Source organism: Filicampus tigris, chromosome 1 (assembly GCF_054856515.1).
Source record: "Filicampus tigris isolate MCC_2025a chromosome 1, RoL_Ftig_1.0, whole genome shotgun sequence".
Lineage (NCBI taxonomy): Eukaryota > Metazoa > Chordata > Actinopteri > Syngnathiformes > Syngnathidae > Filicampus > Filicampus tigris.
Genome location: NC_141217.1, coordinates 14,976,292 through 14,999,847, shown reverse-complemented (window position 1 = coordinate 14,999,847; position 23,556 = coordinate 14,976,292). Strand labels below are relative to the sequence as shown.

Here is a 23,556-nt window from a genome sequence, read left to right as displayed (position 1 = left end):
ACCTTGCTTTCTGTGCTTGGCTCATTGGCACTGGCACAGAGCCAAGTGGACAAAAGCAGTGAGACAGAAACAAAGCCGACATGATAAGGAAACGGCAAGTCCTGCTTTTCATCATGCGCCTTTACTTCAAATATTACAGTATTATTTTGGCAAAGGTTTTTTTTTTTTCTTCCATGCATCTTTTCCATCCATCCTGATTGCATCTGCCTGTGATTCTTTGTGAAAATCACATTCATCTAGGGGGAAAAAGAAAATCGCTCACAACAATTGATGTCATTGTAATGGTGGCAATGGTGGGTTGCATTTTATATCATTTGTTTTTATTTGACATATGCCGGTCAATATTTTGAGGGTCTTAAGGACCTTTTGGGCCTGTCAGAGGAATGTGGAATGCAGCCTTGGTGTTTGTTGAGGCAAAAACTTAGCAGTTGCCTGGAGTTTGGTCCAAATCCAATTCTAAATACAGTACAGTTACAAAAATACAACTTTATTCAAATACTACCCTGCAAGAGATGATACAATCATTTTAAAATATATATTAAATATTCTTGGTGCCTGCTGCAATCATTGGAAATGTAACTTTATGGAAAAAGAAATTGCTTTTGAGGTCGTGTGTGCTTTTATTTTTCACATCTTGCCATGCATTCCATGCTCACCACTGGCAATCAGGTTGAAGACTACAGAGGAGCGACTGCCACAGGTGAAAAGATACGAACAGGTAAGGACTGACTGAAGAAAATGTGCCATTAAAGGAGAAACAGTGCTAACATGTGAAGGCTTTTGAAGTGCATAGTGAATGGCTCTACTTCAAAGAGTGTTGCAACAGCTCCATTTTAACGCAGATAACACACAGAAGTCTCTTGTTCCTTCTTAGCACGTGTTTGCATGGAAATATGGACAATTCATTTTTGTTGTATATGCAAATGTGGTGGACGTTAGGGTGAGAACTATGAGATTTGTTTATATATATTTGCTTTTACGTCTTACAGACGCCCATAACGGGAACAACCCACATAGGAAAGGCATTTGGGCCAGTGAGCATGAAGCTGGCACAGGTGGTATTCAGTCAGGCATACGGCATGTGAACCGAACATGGCCCAGAACCGGCAAAGGAGGCACTGTCTTGACTCTGGCGAACAAGATGGGGGCTAGTTGTTGAGTGAACTACCTGGCCCATAAATCAATTTGGAACTCCGGGCAATATATGTATAGCCAGTCTTCTCTCACAATTCAATGCAGTTTCATTTTATTTTTTTACGCACAGTATTATTTTATTACACCATTACGAGGTGCCATGTTTGTTACGTTAAAGGTCGGCTGACGTCCGCGGATAGCAGATAGCAAAATAAATAGCAAAACCCACCTGCGCTTGACCCATATACCTCCCCCACATATGTTGAACTGTGTTCTTGAATAAAGCATTTTAAATAAATAAATAAATAAATAAATGCCCGATTGGCTGGCAACCAGTTTGGGTGTACTCTGCCTACTGCCCGATGACAGCTGAGAGCCCGCGACCCTTGTGAGGATAAGCGGTTAGGATAATGGTTGGATGGATGAAATAAATACCCTTTTTAAAATAAATACTTGTACAGTTACCTAGGTAACATAGTGGGGGCAGCTAAGGTTATACTGTATGATTTAGTTGATAATATGGGCCTTGTGTGGCCCACATGTGGATACCAGATGTGGACCACTAAAGGACCGTCATTCGTTGAGGGATGTGGGCCAAGTGCAGGTGGGTTGTGTGACCCATCACCGGGCTACACCAATTTTGCTATCTGGGAAACACACGAGCAGTGATTACCTTGGTGGATTTAGAAATGAAATACAAGGAAAACCCTGTCCAAAATGCAGTCAACTAATGTAAGAATTAATACAAAATACAGCGTACCGGTATCGTAACCCCTCCTCCCACTCTCACAAATGCACATTGACAAGTAGTAATTTGACATACCATCACCCCCTTTTCAAATCAAAACCATTAATGTAAGACTTAATTAAATCAAACAGTTTCACCAAAACACTTTCAAAGAACCCACATATTTACAGGTGCACCCCTTGCCTCTCAGCAGGTGGTAGCAAGCGATAAAGAGGGGGAATTGACACAGACACTGGGAGATAAAACCACAATGACGGACAGGGCTGAGCGCCTGCACGGAAATTGAATCTCTGGAGTGCCGCATATACTTTACAAAAAAAAAAAAGGAAACAACAGAGATGGGAGCGGTGGTTTAGAGAGAGAGAGAGAGAGAGACAGTGAGGAACCAGACAAAAGAGAGAGGCATTTTTGAGGACAGCTGCGAGTGTGCATGCTAGGCCTGACAGATGAGAATTTTGCTAATATACGCAGAGGGAAATTGGATAGAAAGTGAGATGAAGAGAGAGGACTTGCCATGGACTCCCATTGTGCGTTGCTGACTAATAATTCAGCGAAAGGTGAGAAAATGAGAAAGGTGGCAATGAAGTGGAATAATGATAGCTCCTGATAAGAAGTAAATTCTCCATCCATTTAAATATACAGCCTTTCTTCCGTTTCCCACATTTCCAAGTTAGATCTTTTTTTCCCCCACCATTCTTTAGAATTTCCCGAATCTACGTTTATAGTGGCGCTTCCATTTGATCAAATACCACCACATTAACCCCGATTTGGCAATACAAGTTCATTCATGGTGCCATCATTTTGGGAGGAATTTCCGTCCCAAACACCAGGCTTTTCTGTCGGAGGGGCAGAATGCGAGAGACAAGCATTTGCATGACTACAATGGGGCAGGAAAGATGAATTTTATACAAAGACGTGTTTTTATTGTTCATCCCGTAGGAACAAACGTTCATGGTTAAAAAATAAAAAAAAATGTGCAGCCAGTGCAATCCAGGTGGTCTATTAATTTAAACATTGATTAGTTCCCAACATTGGACTTTAAATACAAGTCAAGCTCATGTCAGATGTCCATACAGTATTATGTTGGGATTACTATAAAATGCAGTAATGTATGAACTAGACAGAGAATCCATGACATGATCCAGTTTCATTATTATTATTATCCACCCATTCATTATCGATACCGCTTATCCTCACAAGGGTCGCGGGGCGTGCCGGAGCCTATCCCAGCTGTCTTCGGGCAGTAGGCGGGGGACACCCTCAATTGGTTGCCAGCCAATCGCAGGGCACACAGAGACAAACATCCGCACTCACAATCACACCTAGGGGCAATTTAGAGTGTCCAATCAATTTACCATGCATGTTTTTGGAATGTGGGAGGAAACCGGAGTACCCGGAGATAACCCACGCAGGCACGGGGAGAACATGCAAACTCCACACAGGGAGGCCGGAGCCTCGATCTCTGAAATGTAAGGCGGACGTACTACTAACCAGTCGACCACCGTGCCTTATTATTATTATTATTATTATTATTTTTGTTTGTATTTGTATTTGCATGTTCATTGAGCAACTGCCTTTTATCAGCACTCAATAAAATATATCATTTACCCCCTCCCAAAAAAACACTTTTCAGTTATGAAAGTAATACTTGCATACTAACTAAATAACACGTGTTTTCTTGTTGTTATTTTATGGTTGCATATGACCTAGTCAATCTTCAGCCAAGATTGTTGCTCTCAGTGTCAATACCCCATGTGAATCTTTTTACATTGGTGCTAATTTATTACAGCCTGACTGTATCTCCTGTCATCAGCTCTCAGAAAATTTAATTCACACTCACAGTCCGCTGAGATGAACAATTATCAAGCATTCTGAATTTAGGAAGAGAGCTTGAGAGGAGCCATTAGCCCACAGAGTCCTTATATCTTCAGGGGTTTAACGCACTCTCCAGGAGATGACACACAAAGAGAGTCACAGTATGTTACTGAATTCAATGCATTTTATCATTGAGCTCAAAGAAAATTACTCTTGTCACAAGGCACATTTAGCTCCCAGTGGCAATACACACAAAATACAAGTCAATAAAAAAATAAAAATAAAAAATAACGTGTCAGGAAAAGAAAGTGAACATTATAATCAGGGTTTAATTAAGCAGTTCCAAAATTGTTTAAAAAAAATAATTATGGAACAATTCAGGGAATAGCAATCAGTCAGCTTTCTGAAACCGGGCAGAAGATTTTGCCCCAGGAAGTATTGATAGTTTTGAGATTTCCTTGTACAACGGGCTGGCTGATTCTAGACAAAACGTGCTGGATGTTGCTTAAAGGGAAGTCAACCCAAACATAATTTTTTCAAGAATACGTTCTATCCCAGCTCACTAGTTGAAAAAAGGCATTCTGATAAATATTGCGTTTGTGGAAGAGTTAATCCACTCGTTTTTAGCCATCTTTGGGGGCGGCCATTTTGTCACTTCTGTCAACTGAAAATGACATCACACACCCTCAGGGCTCAGGTAACGACCAATCACGGCTGACCTGTTTTCTGAAATTTCCAAAATTGGACATAAGTGTTTTTTACAGGACAGCGACGATATACATTATGAGAAATGTTTTTTTATAGCAACTATCATATGAGATGTTTTCTTCTGAATTAACATGGAAAACCTGTGTCTGCTTTCTGTGCTGGGAAGTGAAGCATATTGCAGCATTCCGCATTCTTCTGCCTGCATCCTTTGACCAGACTCCCCCAGAGAAATCTAATTTGTGCTACTAGTACCATTTTGTCATGATAGGATCTATCACCTGGAGCTACAGGAGGATACATCCAGAACCTCAGTAAACTAACACACATGCACATCCACAGTTGTGAAGATGTGCTCTCAAAAACATATATTTACAAATACAATATTGACAATCTATTCTGCATAGACGGATGACCCATGGTTGAGGAATGTAAGGGGGGGGGTGGAATCAAGTGTGCAATTACTTTTAGGCTGTGTTTATTTGTTGCTGCTGGCCAACAAGCCTTCATTCAGTCCAACCAAGAACACCGAACAAGAACAAATGGCAACAGAAGAAAAAGCTATCTGGCATATTAAGTGAATATTTTAATCATATTTATGAATCTTCTTCCTTCACATAACCAAAGTATATTTCTATGCTTGCAACATTTCAATTGGATGGCAAAATGTATAATAAACCTGTGTACTCACCAGAGGTGGGAGTAAGTCACATGTCGCTGGAGTCGGGCCTACACCCTGTACCTCCGAGAGAGTCACTTTTCGGGAGACCCCAAAAATGGCAAGTTTGTTCAACCATTAGCATTACTTATCGAAAGAGAGCAAACCATTTTCAGCACTTACATTAGTCAATAATGAGTAAAAGTAACATCCATGCTGTGGACACGATAGTGTAGATTTTTTGAAAAAAAAAAAAAAAAAAAAAGAAATTCACCAAAATGTGACTTATGAGGTTTTGGCCCAAAGCCAGCGATCTGTGCAAGTCAAGTCGCGTCACCACAAAATTTCAGTTGGATCAAATTTTATTCCAGCAAGTCAAAAGTCAAGTCAAAATCTTAATCAGCACAACATATCTCGAAGTGATAATACAACGCATTTTTTGACTGATCAATACAAAAAAGTACATTTCGAATACAGTTGAACCGAGCGCTTTAGATGTTTTTAAAAAGTGTTCCACCCCTAGTACATAGTTAAAGTGGAAGTCAACCCAAACATATTTTTTTCAAGAATATGTTCTATCCAAACCCGCAACTGAAACTAGGCATTCTGATAAATATTATGTTTGTGGAATGAGAGTTAATCCACAGCTGACCTGTTTTCTGAAGCTGAGCTGTGATTGGTCGTTACCTGAGCCCTGAGCAGTTGTGATGTCATTTCAGTTGACAGAAGTGACAAAATGGCCGCCCCCAGAGAAGGATAAAAAGGGGTGGATTTTGCTGCTTAATTTATATGCCACAAACACAATGTTAATCAGAATGCCGTGTTTCAACTAGTGGACCTGCTGGGAATAATATTCTTGGAAAAAACATGTTTGGGTTGACTTTCACTTTAAGGTGGATCAAGTAAATTAAATAAATATTTTATGTTTTATAATATAGCCATATTCTTCCCAGTTGAATTCATTATAAGCTTTGATACAGTATGTGCAGTACCTTCATTGCCTGGGCTTTCTTGTGAAACATCTCCTCCATGTTCTCAGCCAGTCTCTTCACTAGACGCAGCCCATCAATCTCCTCCACACGCACAGCCCTGTCGAACTCCTTGTATTTCTGCAGGGGGGAAATGGTGCACCAATACCATTAACACCATTATGAGAAGATTTGCAGTGTCGTCACTGATCATATTTTATTCATATCAGACAAATGAGCTTGACAAGTTGATATATCACGCAGAAATTGAATAGCTTTTTAAGGAATGATTAATCATTTGAAAGTTTTTACGGATACGCCCGAAACTATAACCAAAACTAGAAAAGTGCTTCTTTCTGTAGTGTTGTAGCCTATAAGAACTATAGAAAACCGAGCAGCTCAGCCATGACATTTATCAGCCGCCTTCACATTTTACCAACCACACAGGAAGTGGCAGTGGCTCACCGCTTTCCTCGCTTACTGCCCCACAGAGAATCCTATCATCCCAATGTATATCCATTCACGCACGCTTGCCATAAGCAGCACCTTAACTTAGGACAGTGACATTAAGTCTGGTTAATTCCAACAACCATTCTTGCCCCACACACGTTTAGTTGATAAGTAAGACTGATCTGTGTGCCCATAATATGAGGAATACCTGATCAAATGTACATACACGCACAAACACACAGATAAGCTAAGCAAGGGAGTATATACCGTACGATTTTCTAAAATATGTGCAAAGCTCCTGGTAGAGATTTTTCACTCTTGAGGGGATTATATGGGAGATTACGTTCATATCATATGGTGTGCCCTCCCCTCTTCTCGGCACATGCTCTTAGCTGTTCCTGCACAGGGCCAGACAAAAGATCAGGGTGACGAGAGGGACAAGTTCGTGGGAGGATAGGAAACGGTCCAGCGGTTTTTGAGATTTAAGTAATTGGCTGAGAGTGAACAGTTTGTTCTCATATGAATTTCATTTGAATATACTATGCTTGGTAGAAAATATGTATTTTGGCTTGCTTGAGTTTAATAGAGGATTTGTAAAGGTTAAACCCTAATCATATCCACATATAGAATGTACAGTAGTGCTTTATGACCAAATGTTAAGTTTTCCGGCATGTCGAATTCATGGCCGTTATGTTTGGTAATCGAACACCCAGTGGATTCCTAGTAATCATTTCTTTGCTATCTTGACGATTCCGTTTATCGATTCCTCTTGGGGAAAAAAAACGAAACAGACTGACTGAACTGTGGTCGGCCGTTGAAGCGCCTCATTCTCGGATGCGATTGGGCTCATGTCATAGTGAGAACGACAGAAGAGAGGGACGCATCACAAAATGTTCAGTGTTGAGAATCGGGCGTTGGGTTGGCCCTGGCGAGGCCGCTTTGACACTCACCTTTCTTGGATGTGACACTAGGGAGGCTCCCCTGATCTCTGGAAGCGGCCCTCTCTCTCTAGTGTCTTTCTACAATTGTGTGGAAGGTACTGTATTTTGCACAACCAGGTCAAATGTTCTTTTTACAGAAAAAAATATTTGTTTTATGTCTGAATTTGCTTTGTATCAAGTTGAATGCAAGAAGACTACTGTAAACATTCAAAAATTATAGTAGCCAAAGTGTCATACACTGGGAAAACCTATCCAATGGAAAAAAAAAAATACTCCTGGTCGACTTAAAGATAGCTGATTTTCAGATCTTCTTCACCTCATGATTCACAAACACAACCACTATTAGATTTGCGATTGGATGAGGTGGTGAAACCTTCGCCTTTAAATGTAACTGGCCACAGTTGTGAATAAGAATTTTGTTCTTAATCTCTTTTGCCCGGCTAAATAAAAGTTAAATAAATACAATTTAAAAAATGCTTTTCCGCCTTACACCGCGGGGGGATGCAATGAGATTTCACTTTACAGCAATGTTATGCACGTTGCCAATGATGGTTAGGCAGCAAGAGAAGAAGCACAACATCGATCGTCATAGATTGTTCGTATATCAAAAATAGTCCGTAAATAGAGTTCACTTATATATGAAAATGTTGTGCATAACCTGAATTGTTCGTAAAAAGGTACATTTGTAACTTGAGCCTCCACTGTACTTTGAGAAGTAAGTCGTCCACTTTTTTTTTTTTTTCGAAATACATTAGAAATGAAAGAAATGGAAGAAAATTCATATGTGAAGACAATAAACTAACAATAAAGCTAACCCTAATTTTGTCGGATTTACGACTACAGTCGAGCCTCTAAATTGAAATGAGATTCCAAGAAAATACTTTTTTGTCATTACACGATTGAATGCAACAAATTGGGACATAGTCCACCGTGAATGCACCCAGCAAGAACACACAAGCCTAACTCGTATAATACAAACGTTTTTGGACACCAAAAATGTTATCAATAAAAATGTAATGTCAGTGCACTATGGCGAGAGACAGTTCAGGCATTTAAATGTACCATCAGGGTGGACACACACAGTTTCACCACAACCAATAGCTGTTCAGGCAGTATGTGGCCCTGCAAAAGAGAACTGCCTATTAAAAGAATTAACAGCTCCTAAGTAGATAAGATTTTTGGAGCAATTACAGAGATAAGAGGAAAGTGAGTTGGATTCCTCATGGCACTTTTTTAAGGAGTCCAATTTGCAGTATGAAAGAAGGCGAATAAAACTCTTGTTTTTACTTGTAAATGTTCACTTCTAGGGATTTCTGTCTTTTTCTCCGGATTACGGCAAGGCATTCCCGTTCTGAAGACATAAAAAAAAAAAAACTCTCTTTGAAATGCACTGACATCGGTACCTGTCAAATGATGTTTGGCTGACGATAACTCCGACTGCTTTATAGTAAGATTAAAAAAGGAAGCAGTGAACATATCAGAAAGCGTAAAAAGAAAGTTCTTCAATATGGCCTGGTGAAAATCTTTTTCCTTCACAAACAGCGATATAGAACTGTACTTATGTGCATAGACTTTCAGGCACATCGTGACTGATGACTCAGCAGGCAAATCGCGGCAGCTTCATCCATGTGAAATCACGGCAATAATCCCCCTTAGTGGGTGACAACTGCAACACTTCACTACGAAGTGTGGGTGGGGTTGTCGGTGGGGGAGCGAGGCTGTCAAACCAGGTTTTAGGACATTGGCTCTTTCTGCCTTAATAAGGTCCTGCGGACAACAAAGCAGTTTGTTTCTCTTTTCTGTTCGTGTCATGTAAGGACTTTGGTGTGTGTGACATCAAAATAAAGTATTCCATATTTTCCAGAAAGCCAAGCCTGCGCTGCCATAATTCCCAGTTAATCCAGGCTAAAATGATCTAATGACATGCTTGAAGAAATTGCTCATTTTCATTAACTTTTCTAAAAAGATTGAGAGCTGCTTGTGTTCCAGACATCTACACTGTGAAATAATGTACGCAGCAATAGTTTTTTTAATTTAGGATTGAGTCTTGTAAAATAAATTCAATATTATTAGTCATTAAGTACACACATGTATGCTTTCGCTGCAGTAATTTGAGTTAAAATGGAGCAGCTGTTCGTGTTCACCAGTCCTGCTGTGACGTGTGGCACAAGATGATATTCTGCCTCCCTTGCAAGTCAGCAGATGAAAGCAAATGTTTTGCCATTCGCAGTCACGCTCCAGTTTTCGGACACTGGTTGGACCGAAATCAAGCCTTTTTTTTTTTTTTAAATACAAAAGACTTTTTTTTAAAGGCTAATGACTCAGCAGGACACCGCTAAAATGTATTTCTGGAATGTAATGATAATACATGAGGAAAAAAAACACCAAGCAACATCTTTTACGGCTATTTTCTTGGAAATAACAACCATTCAAATGTGCACTACGGATATATTCATTTTAGGTGTACAAAACTGTGCTCCTTTTTTTTGTCCAGTTAACCTAACTAAACCTAACCGCTTAGTTGACTGGACAGCTGTAGCATATTGTCATTAGGAATCCAAAAAACAACATTTGATTTATTTTCCATCACTGCCAAATGACTGAAGGGCACTGCTGTAGATCTGAAAAACTCAATTAGATAAATCTCAAGACTTCCATTTAGTGAGTATCGCGTGTCATTCATTTTCCCGTAATACTGCGAAGTTTTGGTCACACCAATAATGACATGAAAGGTTTAGATTGTTTCATCTCTTCGAGGGTTGTTTTCGTGTTTCAATATTCCCAGCTTCGATTTACACGTGAAGATGACCATGAATAAAGATGGTGACTTCCTAGAACAACAGAGTCAAAATCTGAACAAATTGGAACTCAGGATTGTGTTCCACCTCACAGGCTCCATTTTACAAAAACAAAGGACATATTTGGAAGTTGTGAGCTTTTCCCTCCCATTGGTTCCATTCAGTGTGGCATGTTAGCACATAGACAAGCCAGTTACATCAAATGGATCTGTGAAAATGCGCATTAGCCTCTCGGGATTTGATGATAAAGTGATTAATGGAGGGGCAACAACTTCATTTCGCACAACGACTGCACACCGGTCTCCCAAATCCCAGCTCATTTAATGCACCACTGGTACTCACTTCACTCAAGCCCATTTTCACACAATCTGACAACTGTTTGATTCCCTTACAAATCTCGATCGAAATTGTGAGCGGAGGCATGTCGTGCTAACCACTTGATCATCATTAGATTTCCTCTGTGCTCCGTTATGAACAAGTGGGCAGTTATATGTACTCCTTAATGGGAATTTCTTCAGGAAACAACCGGTTACAAGTGCTCATAGTGATATTTTATCTCCTTTGAGCTGGGTGTTTTTCTGTGCTTTATTCAGCTGTCTGGTTTCTTCAGCTCTTCTCCTGCTCACAATCAAGCGACAAGTGGAGGATTCTGACGATGAACACAAACACGCAACAGCCTAGTGTGGCTGTGTGCACACGGAAAGAAATTCCTTGCATTATTGACACTAAAATATCTGTGAAATCAAAGTGAACTTTGTTTTCTGTTTAGTTTTCTTTTTTTCTCCTAATAGAGAGCCAATGGCATCACCTGGTTCAGGTTACTTTGGTTTTCTGACATTTTACCGTGAACATTCATGTGTCTGAGAGGGTGACCACATGCGAATGACAACTAAACATCGACTGATTTTGCATTCCTACCAAGTGGGTGGCAGGAGCGTGGTCCCAAACCCAAACCACTCCCGAATCACAGGGAGTCTCCAAAAATGCAAATCATTGCTCTGCCCTCCTCCTTTCATAGCCTCCCTCGTGCAGCAGGCGAGAAATTGTTCCCTCAAAAGAGGAGCGCTGACCGCAGACGAAGTGGAACAATTAATTTCACGCTTGTCCTGGCTGCCTCAAAAGCAGGTTGGTCCGAGTTTGTATCTGCTGGCACAGAGATGGAGGATTGTCGAAATCCCCCACACGGGGAACACATGTAACTTACACACATACTGGAAATGCTAAACGCCCAGATAAAGCTCAATGATTATCATCAGCTTTTTTCTTGCGTGGCTATTGCACCATTTTAGAATCTATGAGTAGGATTGGTTTGCATTGATTTTTGACAGAATGCACAAATGAATGGAGTCATTTGAAAATGTGTACATAATGCTTTGACAGAGCATTCAGTGATACACAAAGAGTCTTTTTTGGCATCAGGCAGCAGTGTTGCCAGGTGAACCCTTTTACTTTCACCCTGAATGTTGTGCCTGTTTTGTTTACTTGATGCAACATAATTCATTGAATACTAACATGCTTAGTATATTTACGTAATAAGATGGAGAACTGCAATAATGTATTTGCATCCATCCATCTATTTTCTTCCACCGGGTCGTGGGGGAAGCAACTTTAGCAGGTAAGCCCCGACTTCCCTCTCCCCGGCCACTTAGTCCAGCTCCTCAAGGGTAATCCCAAAGCGCTCCCAGGCCTACAGGTTGTGACCGAGGCCTCCTCCAAGTGGAACGTTCCTGGAACATCTCAATAGGGAGGTTAGCAGCACTCCATCTCCAATTCACATGTAGTTAATGGTGCACCGCTTCCCCCTCCAGAGACGCCGGATGGTGGACCAGAATTTCTTCGAAGCCGTCTGGAAGTCATTTTCAGCGGCCTAATTGAACTCCTGCAACGCCCAAGTTTTTGCCTTGGCAACAGCCAAAGCTACGTTCCGCTTGGCCAGTCCGTACCCATCTGCTGCCTCCAGAATCCCATAGGCCAAAAAGGCCTGATACGACTCCTTCTTCGGCTTGACGGCATCCCCGGCTGGTGTATTCCGACGGGAAACGGGACTGCCTCCACAACAGGCACCTTGCGGCCACAGCTCTGGTCGGGCGCCTTGACAATGGAGGTGTGGAACATGGTCCACTCCAACTCAACATCCCCCAACTTCCCAGGACATGAGTGAAGTTGTGCCAGAGGTGGGAGCTGAAACTCCTTCTGACAGGAGACTGTGCTGGTGAGGTGTTCCCGTACAATATGTTTGGGTCTGCCAGGTCGGATCGCTATCTTCCCCCACCATCGGAGCCTTCGTGCTCCATCTCCAGACCTGGCTCCAGATTTAAACCCATGTCAATATGTCAATTCAATTGTTGGGTCAAAAGTGGTTTTAGATCTGCTCTACTTGAAAAGTGCCCTTGGAATAAGTTTTGATTCAATCGTTCTGTTTTATTTAACTTCATTTTGATTCATCCACATGAGCAGAAACTGATTAGAGCACATTCTGGCTTGGATGAAATTTCTTGATATTTCTCCCAAAAAACGATATCAAGGCGCATAACATGACATGGTACCTCTGGGCTACTTGTAACCCACATGGACTACATGGTGGGAAATTGTGATTTCCTAGGTTTGACAAGCGATTACTTAAAAATGTAAGCGCATGCAGAGATTTAAAGAAATTAAGTGTTGCATATTCATATTTACGTTTCATACCTTGTTGTGAGAATTTTTTTAAATGAGTGTCCCAACATAGACGAATATCATGAATATCATTCTTTCTTATAATTTCAATAATTTGCACCAACATCCATTATGCTGCAAAGTCAAACAGACCTCCTGTCTGGGGGGGGGGGGGGGGGGGGGCGTGTGTGTGAGTGTTTCTGCCGATTTAAATGCCGCCTGAGGCTTATTGAGTGGAAGCGTAGAATAACAGCTGTACACTAACATGGGTATGCACCATGCGCGTATGCTGGCGTTGAAGGTCTTGTAACATTGCTGCTCGAAGGAACTCAGAACATTTCCCAGTGTGCACGGCGTCTGTTAGGTATGCACCATTGCCCGTAAGAGTTGAAGCCAAAACCCCGCTCTCGCTAATGGCTGCCATATCCTCACATGCAATGCGATCGTAATGGCACCTCATCAACACATGTGTAGCCCTGATGGCTTTGGCAACTTTATGTATGCGAGAAAAAGAGAAAAAAAAACAACATTTCCCACAAGGAAACGGCTGTAAATAAAAACAAACATGTCTTTCTCAATGTTCTGTTTTAAAAGTAGACTGCCCAAGCAGCAAGATGCATTTTCCAAAGCAAGATTACAATCGTAATCTATAAATTTATAATTCAGTTAATACTTCTATTTTTCCGTGTTAATTTAGTGTAAACAACATGAGAAAGTGAAAACATGAACACAGGCTTCGCTTTATAAATATTTTGCATGAATATATCTAAATAATCACGCGAGTCATACTAAGAATGTAGAATTGTTCCGAAATGTTTTCTATTGATTCATTCATGCTTCTTCAACATATGTGCCATTATCAGCATCTATTTTGTTGTAATGAATTACATGCAAGATGGAAGCTGCTGTTAAAAAAAAACGGAGAACTAAGAAAACATGTTGCCAGCATTCTTGTTAGAAAATAATACTGTTATTAATTCTTACTCTTTATTCTACGAAGAAGAACAAAACTAGTGCGTGGACTGTCCCTGGTAATACTCATCAGCCATGATATCAGAAGAAAAATGATGTTTCTGTAAGAATACACGCTTGTTTGGTAGAAGTTTCCCCCCCCCCTTTCTCTCAATTGGAGCAATCGGCAGTCAGCGCTTCACCTTTCTGTCATTAAAAGTTCAATAATTCTCTCATCAGCTGTTCTTCCAGTCAATATTACAGTCTACCAGTTTATTACTCTCAGTGAGAGAAGAAAATGTCTGGTCCTTCACAGCCATTTTACATTGCAGCAGTATTACAAGCAAGCACCTTAATTTCCCCACTGGAGTAATTACATATATTAAAATACAGCAACTTTGCATACAATGAGACCAAAGACTGTAACATTCTGATGTTAAACAAGACAGAGCTTGTATTATGCCTTTGTCATTAAAGTTAAGAATCAGGATTTGTTTTTTCTGTTTTACATGGACCCAAGTGGATATTGAGAAACAATAACAAAAAAAAAACACACAAATAAACCGGCTACATATAGAATAAGTGATCAGTAGTTTTTGTTTAACTCCATCCTCTCGATTGTTGTTATTTTTTAATTCAATTGAGTTGTAGGATTATGCGTCACATTATGGTGGAAAAGGTTTTGAAATTATATATTTTTTCACATCACGAAAACCTGGCATGTCAACAGGGGTGTGTCCACTTTTTATATCCACTGTGCACAGCTCTCCGGATTAGGCCTCTAACCAATAAAAGCAATGCAGAATGTGAACGTTTCATGAATCGTTCCGTTTTATTGTTGCGAGACACAGCACGGACTGTGCGTCTGTTCTGATGACGTGCACTCCCATCGCATCCTCCTGCGCCACCAGTCCAAAATGTGTTGTTGATGTGAGACGCGAGCAAGTGCAGGTGAAGGTCGTCAGCAGGAGGGGCAGTCGCTCCACTCATCTGGAAGCGCTCTCTGCTGAGGAGCGATGTCCGAAAGAAGCGCAGTGCAGTGCTCTTTGACGTACAGTTAAAATAAGAGCATTTCTGTTGATGTGGGTGACGATGTGGCGGTTGACTTGGCACACATATTGTGACCACCCCAACCCCCCACCCCACCGCGAGAGTGACGCCAGTGGAGGATATTGTGCTGGCCCAGCACAACCACAGTATACTGAAGCCTCTGCACCTGTGCAGTCTTGTCCCAAGATCCCCTTCCATGTATTCTTTAGTGCCGTAGCTGCAAACTATCCATTATTAAAACAAAGTGATGGCAGGGGAAGTGGAGGGATTTTGAAAGGTGGTCAAATAATTGGCCATGCTGAACACTCACAATCAGAGTTTTACGTTTTCCCTTGAGACTTTTGGATGTTTCGAACACATTGTATTCTTTTTTCTTGAATGCTTTTAATGCTTAATGATGAAGTCAACCCAGACATTTTTTTCCAAGAATATGTTCTATGCAAGCCCAGTAGTTGAAACAAGGCATTCTGATAAATATTGAATTTGTGGAATATGAGTTAAGCAGCAAAATCCACCAGTTTTTAGCCATCTCTGGGGGCGGCCATTTTGTCACTTCTGTCGACTGAATATGACGGCTGACCTGTTTTCTGATGCTGAGCCGTGATGTCATTTTCAGTCGACAAAAGTGACAAAATGGCCGCCCCCTGAGATGGCTAAAAAGGGGTTTCAACTAGTGGACATATTCCTGAAAAAAATATGTTTGGGTTGATTTCTCCTCTAATGCTCATTTTGAACAAGAATTGGGGCTCTGTTTTTATAGACAGCGCACCTGCAATCTAGCGCAAATATCCTGATTTTCATATTAGTGAAAAGCTCGCTGCCAATGCCAATTTAGCAGACCGGTCTCCGCCAAACTGAATGTTCCGGTGCAGCAAAAGTATGTCCGAGGAGATAGGCCCAGCGGAGTAACAACTTGGTGGCAGAAAGTCAGTCTAAACTTAGGACTTGCCGCTTTGATTGTCCATGATTGAAGTTGGGTGTGACCACTCCCACAGTGGCGCATCCTGCGCTCCATTGGACACTAGTTTGCGAAATTACCAATGGCGGGTCTAACCCGCCTCCGTGCAAAGATAGGTCACACCGCGCGCCGGCTTTACGCTGTTCACGAAAATAGAACAGAATTTTTACCCAATAGGCCAAGTGAGACAGGTTAGCTAATTTATGTTCTCTCTACATTGTAGACTTCAAAACGTAAAAACGATTACATGTCGTCACTCCCAATAGGCTCAACTGACCATGTTAGTGTGGTGGCTGCAATATTGTTCCTAATTCTAGTATGAATGTCAATTTACTATATATGGGGCACTTTTCTAAAATCGCTTTCAATGACCCTTTAAAGCCACCATACATACTTGCTTACGCTTGGCAAAGCTGACGTTTCTCAGCCCAACTTCTGAGCATGTTTACGAAGACTTTATGCCTGTCGGAAACTCCCTAAAAAATTTTAAATATGATGGATGTGAGAAGCAGCAAGTCGCTGACAGTCCTTCACACAAAGCTGCACATATTTGGTACTTCTAGTCCGTCCCATTTCCAAAGCTGGCTAATATATACTGTGGTTCTTGGAGCAGTCAGAGTGAGCTATTAGTCATAATCACGGAAACTCAATGTGATAGATCAAAGGTACTCGTGTGTGTTTGCGTGTGTGCGTGTGTGATTGTATGAATGCGCCTGATGACCTGCGCTGCTGCACGATGAAATGCGCTTTATCTGCTGGCCAAGTGAACCTGTTATGTTTGGTCTGTTTTGGTTTTTGGTTTTGTTAGTTTCACGTTTTGCGTTTTGCTCTGTGTCTGTCTCGTCATGATTATTGTGTCCACCTGTATGCTAACCAATCGGCTCTCTCCTACCCTCTGGCTCTTGTCCAGGTGTTCCACGTGGTATCGTCAACTTGTCTGTATTTAGTTCTCCGATTTCTTTCAGTCTTTGTTTGTCTTGTCTTGTCAAAGTCAAGTCCAGTCATAGTCATAGTCATAGTTCTAGTCTTTGTTTAGTTTGTTTTTGTTCCTTGTTGTTTTTTTTGGACTTCAACATTTGCCATTTTGGTATTATCCCAGCACCTTGTTTACCTGTTGTTTTGAATTAAATACTTTATATTGCACACCATTTTGTCTCGTGCGTTTGGGTCCTCCTCTACGAAAACCTGACAACAGAGTATATCCATCTCTTGTCTTCGCGTAAGACTATAGACTGCATTCAAAAGTAACTCTAACCCATGTTTTGTAAAAACATTCAAAATTGGCTGAGAAGAAAAATAAAACACCTTCTCGCACACACAAATTAGCCACTAAATCAAACACTTCACATCAACTTTGTCAGAGGCTGGCAATAAATCAAAGAGGCACACAGCAGAAAAAGGCATCAAAAGACATTTGATTTTTCTAAGCCCACAAATACAGCGTCAGCGCATGTGATCTAAATACTTTAATCTGGTGGCCAAAGGCCTTGCTCCCCTGCACTTGAGCACTCTGCAGCAGAGGTGGTGTTTCATTCGCGATGGCTTTTCTCACAAACAAAGCACTAATTACATTAGAAGTGGGTGGCTGCAAAGCTGGCTTGCTTGAACATGAAAGCATCATGGCACAGGCTGCACTCCTTCCTGCTGACTTTGTAATGAACTACCCGTGACATTGCTCCTTGTTCTTTGAGTCTCATTGACACACAGTCACACACACAAATACGCACCCTACAAGCTGTTACATATTTTGCAAGATCATTTTTTGGTAGATGAGAACAAGTGAGAAGCAAGGAGAGGGTTGGGGGTGCTTGAGTGAGAGCGGGGCAGTCATCACACACCCTCACCTCACCTCATCATCAGTCACGCTGAACGGAACCTGACAGCTAGTCAATTTCCCCAAAACTAAATCTAATCTGTGGCGGTCTCCCCTGTACTGACACTGAGCAAGAGTGGAACACCTCAAACGTCACCCATCATCGGCAGCAGATTGGCATCATCACACATCCCACACTCACACTAAGTCATCTCACTCTAAAGAAGGCAAAGAGCAAAAGGTATAAAAGCAAAATGCTTCATTAGCATGGTGGCGTAAAAATGCACTGCATCACACTGAGAGATCTTTCATACATTTTGCTGCTCACCGGCATAATATGAGGCTGTTTTCACACACGGAGCAATAAGTCAGCATTTTTCACACATCAACATCTGAAGTGTTAGTTCTTTAAAGGAATATGGTGTATGTATAAACAACTTTAGAAACACCTCTCACTGGAAGTCTGACGGCGTGTTCCTGAAAGATGCTACAATATGATAAATCTCGCTATTTAAGGTTGACGTTTTTGCTCCCTGGCCTAAGAAACATTCACAGTCGGATGATGCCATGCATGTTAGACGTGCTATCTGCAACATAGCTGCCAATCTCATGTAGCACTGTTGGCACACAACTTTGGGACTTATACACGTACCTTTCCCCATCGACGATTTTTAACAGGAAAGCCAGAATGTTCCCAAACAGGAGACCGCAGTGTACGGGGGGACCTTCGAGCACTGGCTCTTTTCCGGCTCTCTCTTTTGTGCCGCTACCCTCCTCTCCCGCGTGCAACAGTGAGTAGCGCCCGTGCGTGGTGGACCGAACCGATCGGAAGTGGACCGAACCGAAAATGCCATACCAAAACGTATTAATACAGCCACGTGTACCGTTACACCCCTAATATATATATATATATATATATATATATATATATATATTACTAAAAATGTGTGGTCCGTTTATCACCTACTGCCTACAGCCATGATACCCTTCCGCCGTCCGTCTATCTGCCTTTTGTCCGGCCGGAAAAAAATAGTAATCGCCTATAGGCCGTTCGCCTACAGGCCTTATGATTTTAAACGGGCGTCCGTTAGCGTTTCCGACTACCAACCGCGCAACCGCGAGTGGAATTTTATTGACTCCCTCGTTGTTCGAAGAGCATTCAAGAGCAATTCGGGGGCTCTATAGGCCAAACCACAGTCAGTACGATGGTGTGTGTGTGTACCAATACTTTTGTCCACATTTAATGTGTTCAGCCAAGAAAATCCTTCATCCATTAAAGAGCTTTGGCTTTCTAGTGTGGTAATTTGAAATGTACCTTTCATCACTAGGGGGCTTGAAATTATTGCGCTGTGGAAAAATGTCCCTCAATTGTGATTGGAGGAAATTGTAATGTCAGTGAGATGAAAACCAGTACAGGCACCATCATGCACACGCACACACACACACACGTACACACACATACAGTCGAGACAAGAGACAACTTTGTTCAATGATACATGAAATTAAAGAATTCAGCAGAATAGCAGCGAGGAGGGGAAAATACACAGAGCTCATTGTAACAATCAATGGGTGATGTTTAATGTTTTAGAAGTCTGTAAACTGCAGTTTGACTGTGACGCACTGTATGCAGTGCCCCCCCAAAAAAGACTTATTGATCAGGGTTTTTTTTGTACAGGAACACACACATATTCCTTTATTGATATAACCGGGAAATGAGAGCTGTGAGATGGATTCAGGAACTGGAGAGGGAGGACAAATAAGGACAGAGAGTGAAAGGGGAGATGGCGGTTTCAGGATTCAATGCTCTTTCAGCTGCGTCAAAATGTGTAACACCGATCTGAGCTCACAGGAACCTTACAAATTTCCCACATTCACAACTGGCTTGCATTGGAAAATGTTATTTTTGTTTAATGAGAAATGGAACTGAACTAAATATGATTTAATTCTCATCTTGGCCAGGTCTCTCTTGAAAAAGATATTGCAATGTCAGTTGGACCAACCTGGTGAAATAAAGATTTAATAATAATTATTATTCAGTAAATGTAAAATGTTAAAGCTGTGGTTCTAAATATACGGGAATACACGGCAGAGGTCACATATCGCCACCTTCCTAAAAAAATGGCCTGTGTCGTTTTTCCCAGTTTTTCAGAAAACACGGAAAACTCTACCAAATATGTTTATAATAATTATAATTAATAATTTACTTCCGGGGGTGGAATTGAATGATCTTTTTAACTCAGAATGTGGCCGATTTTACCAGAGGTGGCCAGCATTATGAGACGTTAAAGCAGAATTTTTTTTTTTTCCCAAAAATATGAGTTAGACCATTATTTTAAGAGCGTGATGATATGTGCAAGACACATGTAAGTCTCAAATCGTAACCTTCAAGTCTCAAGCAAGGCCCAAGTTACTGTGGAATAAAATCAAGCAAGTAAGTCGAGTCACCACCAAATTTCAAGCAAGTGGAGTCAAGTCATTACTTGGTTCAAGGAAGTTTAATCAAGTCAGAAATTCTTGCGTAGAACATATATCGGAATGATAAAATATTTTTTCACTCAGATGTATTCCCAAATCGATTAGTATGCGTAAACGTGTGAATGAGAAGCATTAACTTTGTGCACTTTGTAGTTAGTCATTTTATGACATTATTTGAAGTTGACGTGCATTAGTATACAGGGGCCCTGCCACATCAAATATGGCGGACGCGCTCATGACCAGGAAAGTACACAAAGGGTTGCTGAAACGTTTACTTTTGTTAACAGTATAGTTTCAAGATTAATGTCTCATGGTATCTAATCTAAGGCTTTAATGGCTTCTCAATTGAATACAGAACCAAGATGAAATATTTGATCAGCTATTGGTGAGTTAAACTGTCTAGCTAACCTAGCTATCTTAGCTTCCAAAAAAGATTTTCAAATGTAAAAAGAATGACTTGTCCAGTCATGGAGTTCAAGTCAAAGTTAAGTTTAGCATTTCATAAGGTTTTGCCAAGCACGTCGCATGTAAAAAGTAAAATTAGTGACTTGAGTCGACTCAAGTCCAAGTCGTGTGACTCAAGTCCCCCACCCCTGGTCTACGGTACAGATTCCTCTGTCGCATGTAGCAAAGCAGCCCCAGATCATAACCGAACCTCATCCATGTTTCAAAGAAGACAGTGTCCTTTTTTTTTGCCTCATACAATACTGTTTTTCTTTATTTTGGGTCTGTATTCATAGAGCATATTTGACTTTCCCCCCCCAAAAAATCTCCAGCTTTGTCTCATCTGTCAAAAGGACATTCTCCCAGAAGCTTTGAGGCTTGCCAATTTGCATTTTGCCAAATTCCCGTCTCATCTTTCAAGTTATTCTGGTCACCGTTGTGGCTGTTGCTTTCTTTAACACAAGGGTACCAACTATTTTGTCCTCGTGCATTTAAGTCTTCAGGGGATCTGTTGTTGCTCTTCATCTTTTCACGCTTAATGTGGTGTCAAAGCCAGTGTGCACAAAACACAATGCGCACGTCAGACAAGGCTCGGCATTCAGTGGGAAAGGTGAGCATCACTCAATACTCATGCCTATGCAAGAAGGTGAAACATCCCCAGTTGGTGTTCTAAGATAAAATTTTCCAGCAACAAGGTCTGCAGTCTCTTCTTCGCTCAGTTAACCCTGTGGCCTTCATTTGCATTTTATAAGGAGGTCGTCACTCTGTGAGGAGGGTTATCTCCTCTTTGGAGGCGGCAAAAGATGAGAAGGGGGAAGAGTTTTTATCCTGTCAAAAAGATAACACCCTGACTCAGGCTTATCAGCTGATGATGAAATCCGCGCCTCGGGCATACAGTGTAAATGTGTGATTGTGCATGTGAATATGCAGTGTGTGGTCATGTTCACACACATGGACCGCAGCAATACGCCACAGCAGATCCGAACTAAAGACCTCAACCGGTATTTTATCCACCTGTATATTTTGGACAGCTTTAATTCTTCTTTCATCCACTGACCTTCTTTTAGTAAAATTGTCATCTCGCCACTTTCCAGTGCCACAATGCAGAGAAAAACCGATGTCAAGAAATCACCTTATGTTTTCATAGTTTTGTTCAAGAGTTCACGTCTGCTTTAAAAGTTGCCTATAGTGCAAATGATGAAATCTATTCTTGTGTCAGAAATCAAATAGTAGTAGTAGAGCAAGCGCAAAAGTCAGCTCGCTGGGGAAGTCAGGTGTCACGGGTACATAAAGAACTTTTAAGGCAAGCCTACATGTCAAAGCACAACTTCTTTTCTGAGGGTGTACATGCATAACTTTAATCTCACTGCATCAGTGAAAGAACATGCACATTTACTAACCCGCGGAACAACGTGCTCCAAAATACGACACGTCCTGCAGCAACACGTACATTAAATGTACATTGAAAACATAACCTTTTGTCAATTTTATCAACTCATTCACCCATTTACTGTCCAATTTAGTAGATAGTACGGTACGTATTCACATAGTAGGAAAATTACAGCACAATACTGTTTACATCATGACAACTGGATGCCCTTATAGAGAAAGTTGTATGCTGAGTGAATGCATTTGTGTGAATGCCTGAGCAAAGTATATTGATTTCACATTTTTAATTCATTTTCAGACTCTATGAAAACATTTTCTACAAAGTAGTTATCCCACATTACTTTCACTTTCACTTTTTTAAGCAAGCTAGCACATGCTCCAACCATCTTTGTAACAGTGCATTGTAGTTTGAAACTGTAGAACTGCACTGATTATAACTGATGAGTGCATGCTTCTCATTTAGCCCACTCGTGTAGCTGCAAATGAGGCAAGCAAAGTAAATGATTGTACAGGTATACCGACACTAATGATGGGGGGGGGTGGTCAATCCAATTAATTAAAACCAACTAACCTTCTGCAGCAGCTGGGAGCCTGAGTACTTTGCAGAGATTGACTTCATCTCCCCACCAAATGCTGAAGCCCACAGCTTCACTCTGCAGGTTAAAATATATGATTATAAAGGGCATCATTTTGAAAATAAAACATTTGAATTACTCACAAAAAAATGATTACTTATCTCAACGACGACAAGTACAAGTCACAAAGAAATCAACTGAATGGATACGCGTCAACTTTCCTTTACAGGTACAAAAAAACGTTGCTTGGAAAGCATTTACTCACACTGACGGAGGGATGCTTTGGTGGGAGCCTCCAACCTCAGTTACGCCGCAACTCAGAGTTGAGGAAAGTAATAAAAAACACGCACTCCACGCACGGACCTTGCCCCGATCAACCAGCATTTTGCTCGTCTCCGACGCACAGTGCGTGTTTGGTTTACGCAGCCACTGTGGATACGTATCCCCCTCCAGAGAATTAATATTGAAAGGGGAAAAAAATAAAATAAAAATCGTAAAATCAGCCAAGCTGCCTGGTTGACAGATGCATGGTGGACAATATATGTGGCGACGTGCGGGACTTGTCGAAAGTGCGGCGCCAGTGCTGTCACACGACTCGGATGTGAAAATTGAGCTTGACTTCTCCGGTAAGAAAAGTCCACTACCTTCGCGTTACTGACAGATAGATCTCAGTAACGGAGAAGTGAGCGGAGTGGAGGTTCAGGTGCTGCCGGAAAAAAACTCCCTCTCTCTCTCCCCTTCGCTCGCTCGCTCGCTCTCTCGGCATTTGAGGATTGGCTACTGAGGATGCTGTTGTTGAATTACGCCATACTTCTGACCCAAGCACACACTGGTATCCCTCCACCCCCTCCACACACACACACGCACGCACACACACTCAAACACACACACTAGCTTTATTACTGGGCTTTAATAGATGTCCTTTAGCTTTCATGTCACATCAAGTCATGCACTATATGGCCAGTTCATTGAAGCAGATTACTAACAAAGTGCTGATGGGGGAAAAAAAGTGGAGTGGGCGCATACAAA

At 41.4% G+C, this 23,556-nt stretch overlaps 1 protein-coding gene across 3 annotated transcripts in view; it reads right to left on the bottom strand.

Moving 5' to 3' along the window:
* Positions 1-23,344, bottom strand: part of LOC147152963 (voltage-dependent calcium channel subunit alpha-2/delta-3-like) — a 117,034-nt gene extending 93,690 nt beyond the window's left edge. For all 3 annotated transcript variants that reach the window (XM_086052215.1, XM_086052289.1, XM_086052373.1), the window contains exons 1-3: positions 22,793-23,344; positions 22,524-22,605; positions 6,053-6,169 (exon numbers count right to left, since the gene is read on the bottom strand). In XM_086052215.1, coding sequence (XP_085908341.1) covers positions 6,053-6,169; positions 22,524-22,605; positions 22,793-22,911 — 318 coding nt within the window. In that variant the 5' untranslated portion in view covers positions 22,912-23,344. The remainder of the gene's footprint in view (positions 1-6,052; positions 6,170-22,523; positions 22,606-22,792) is intronic.
* Between the last annotated feature and the right edge of the window lie 212 nt (positions 23,345-23,556).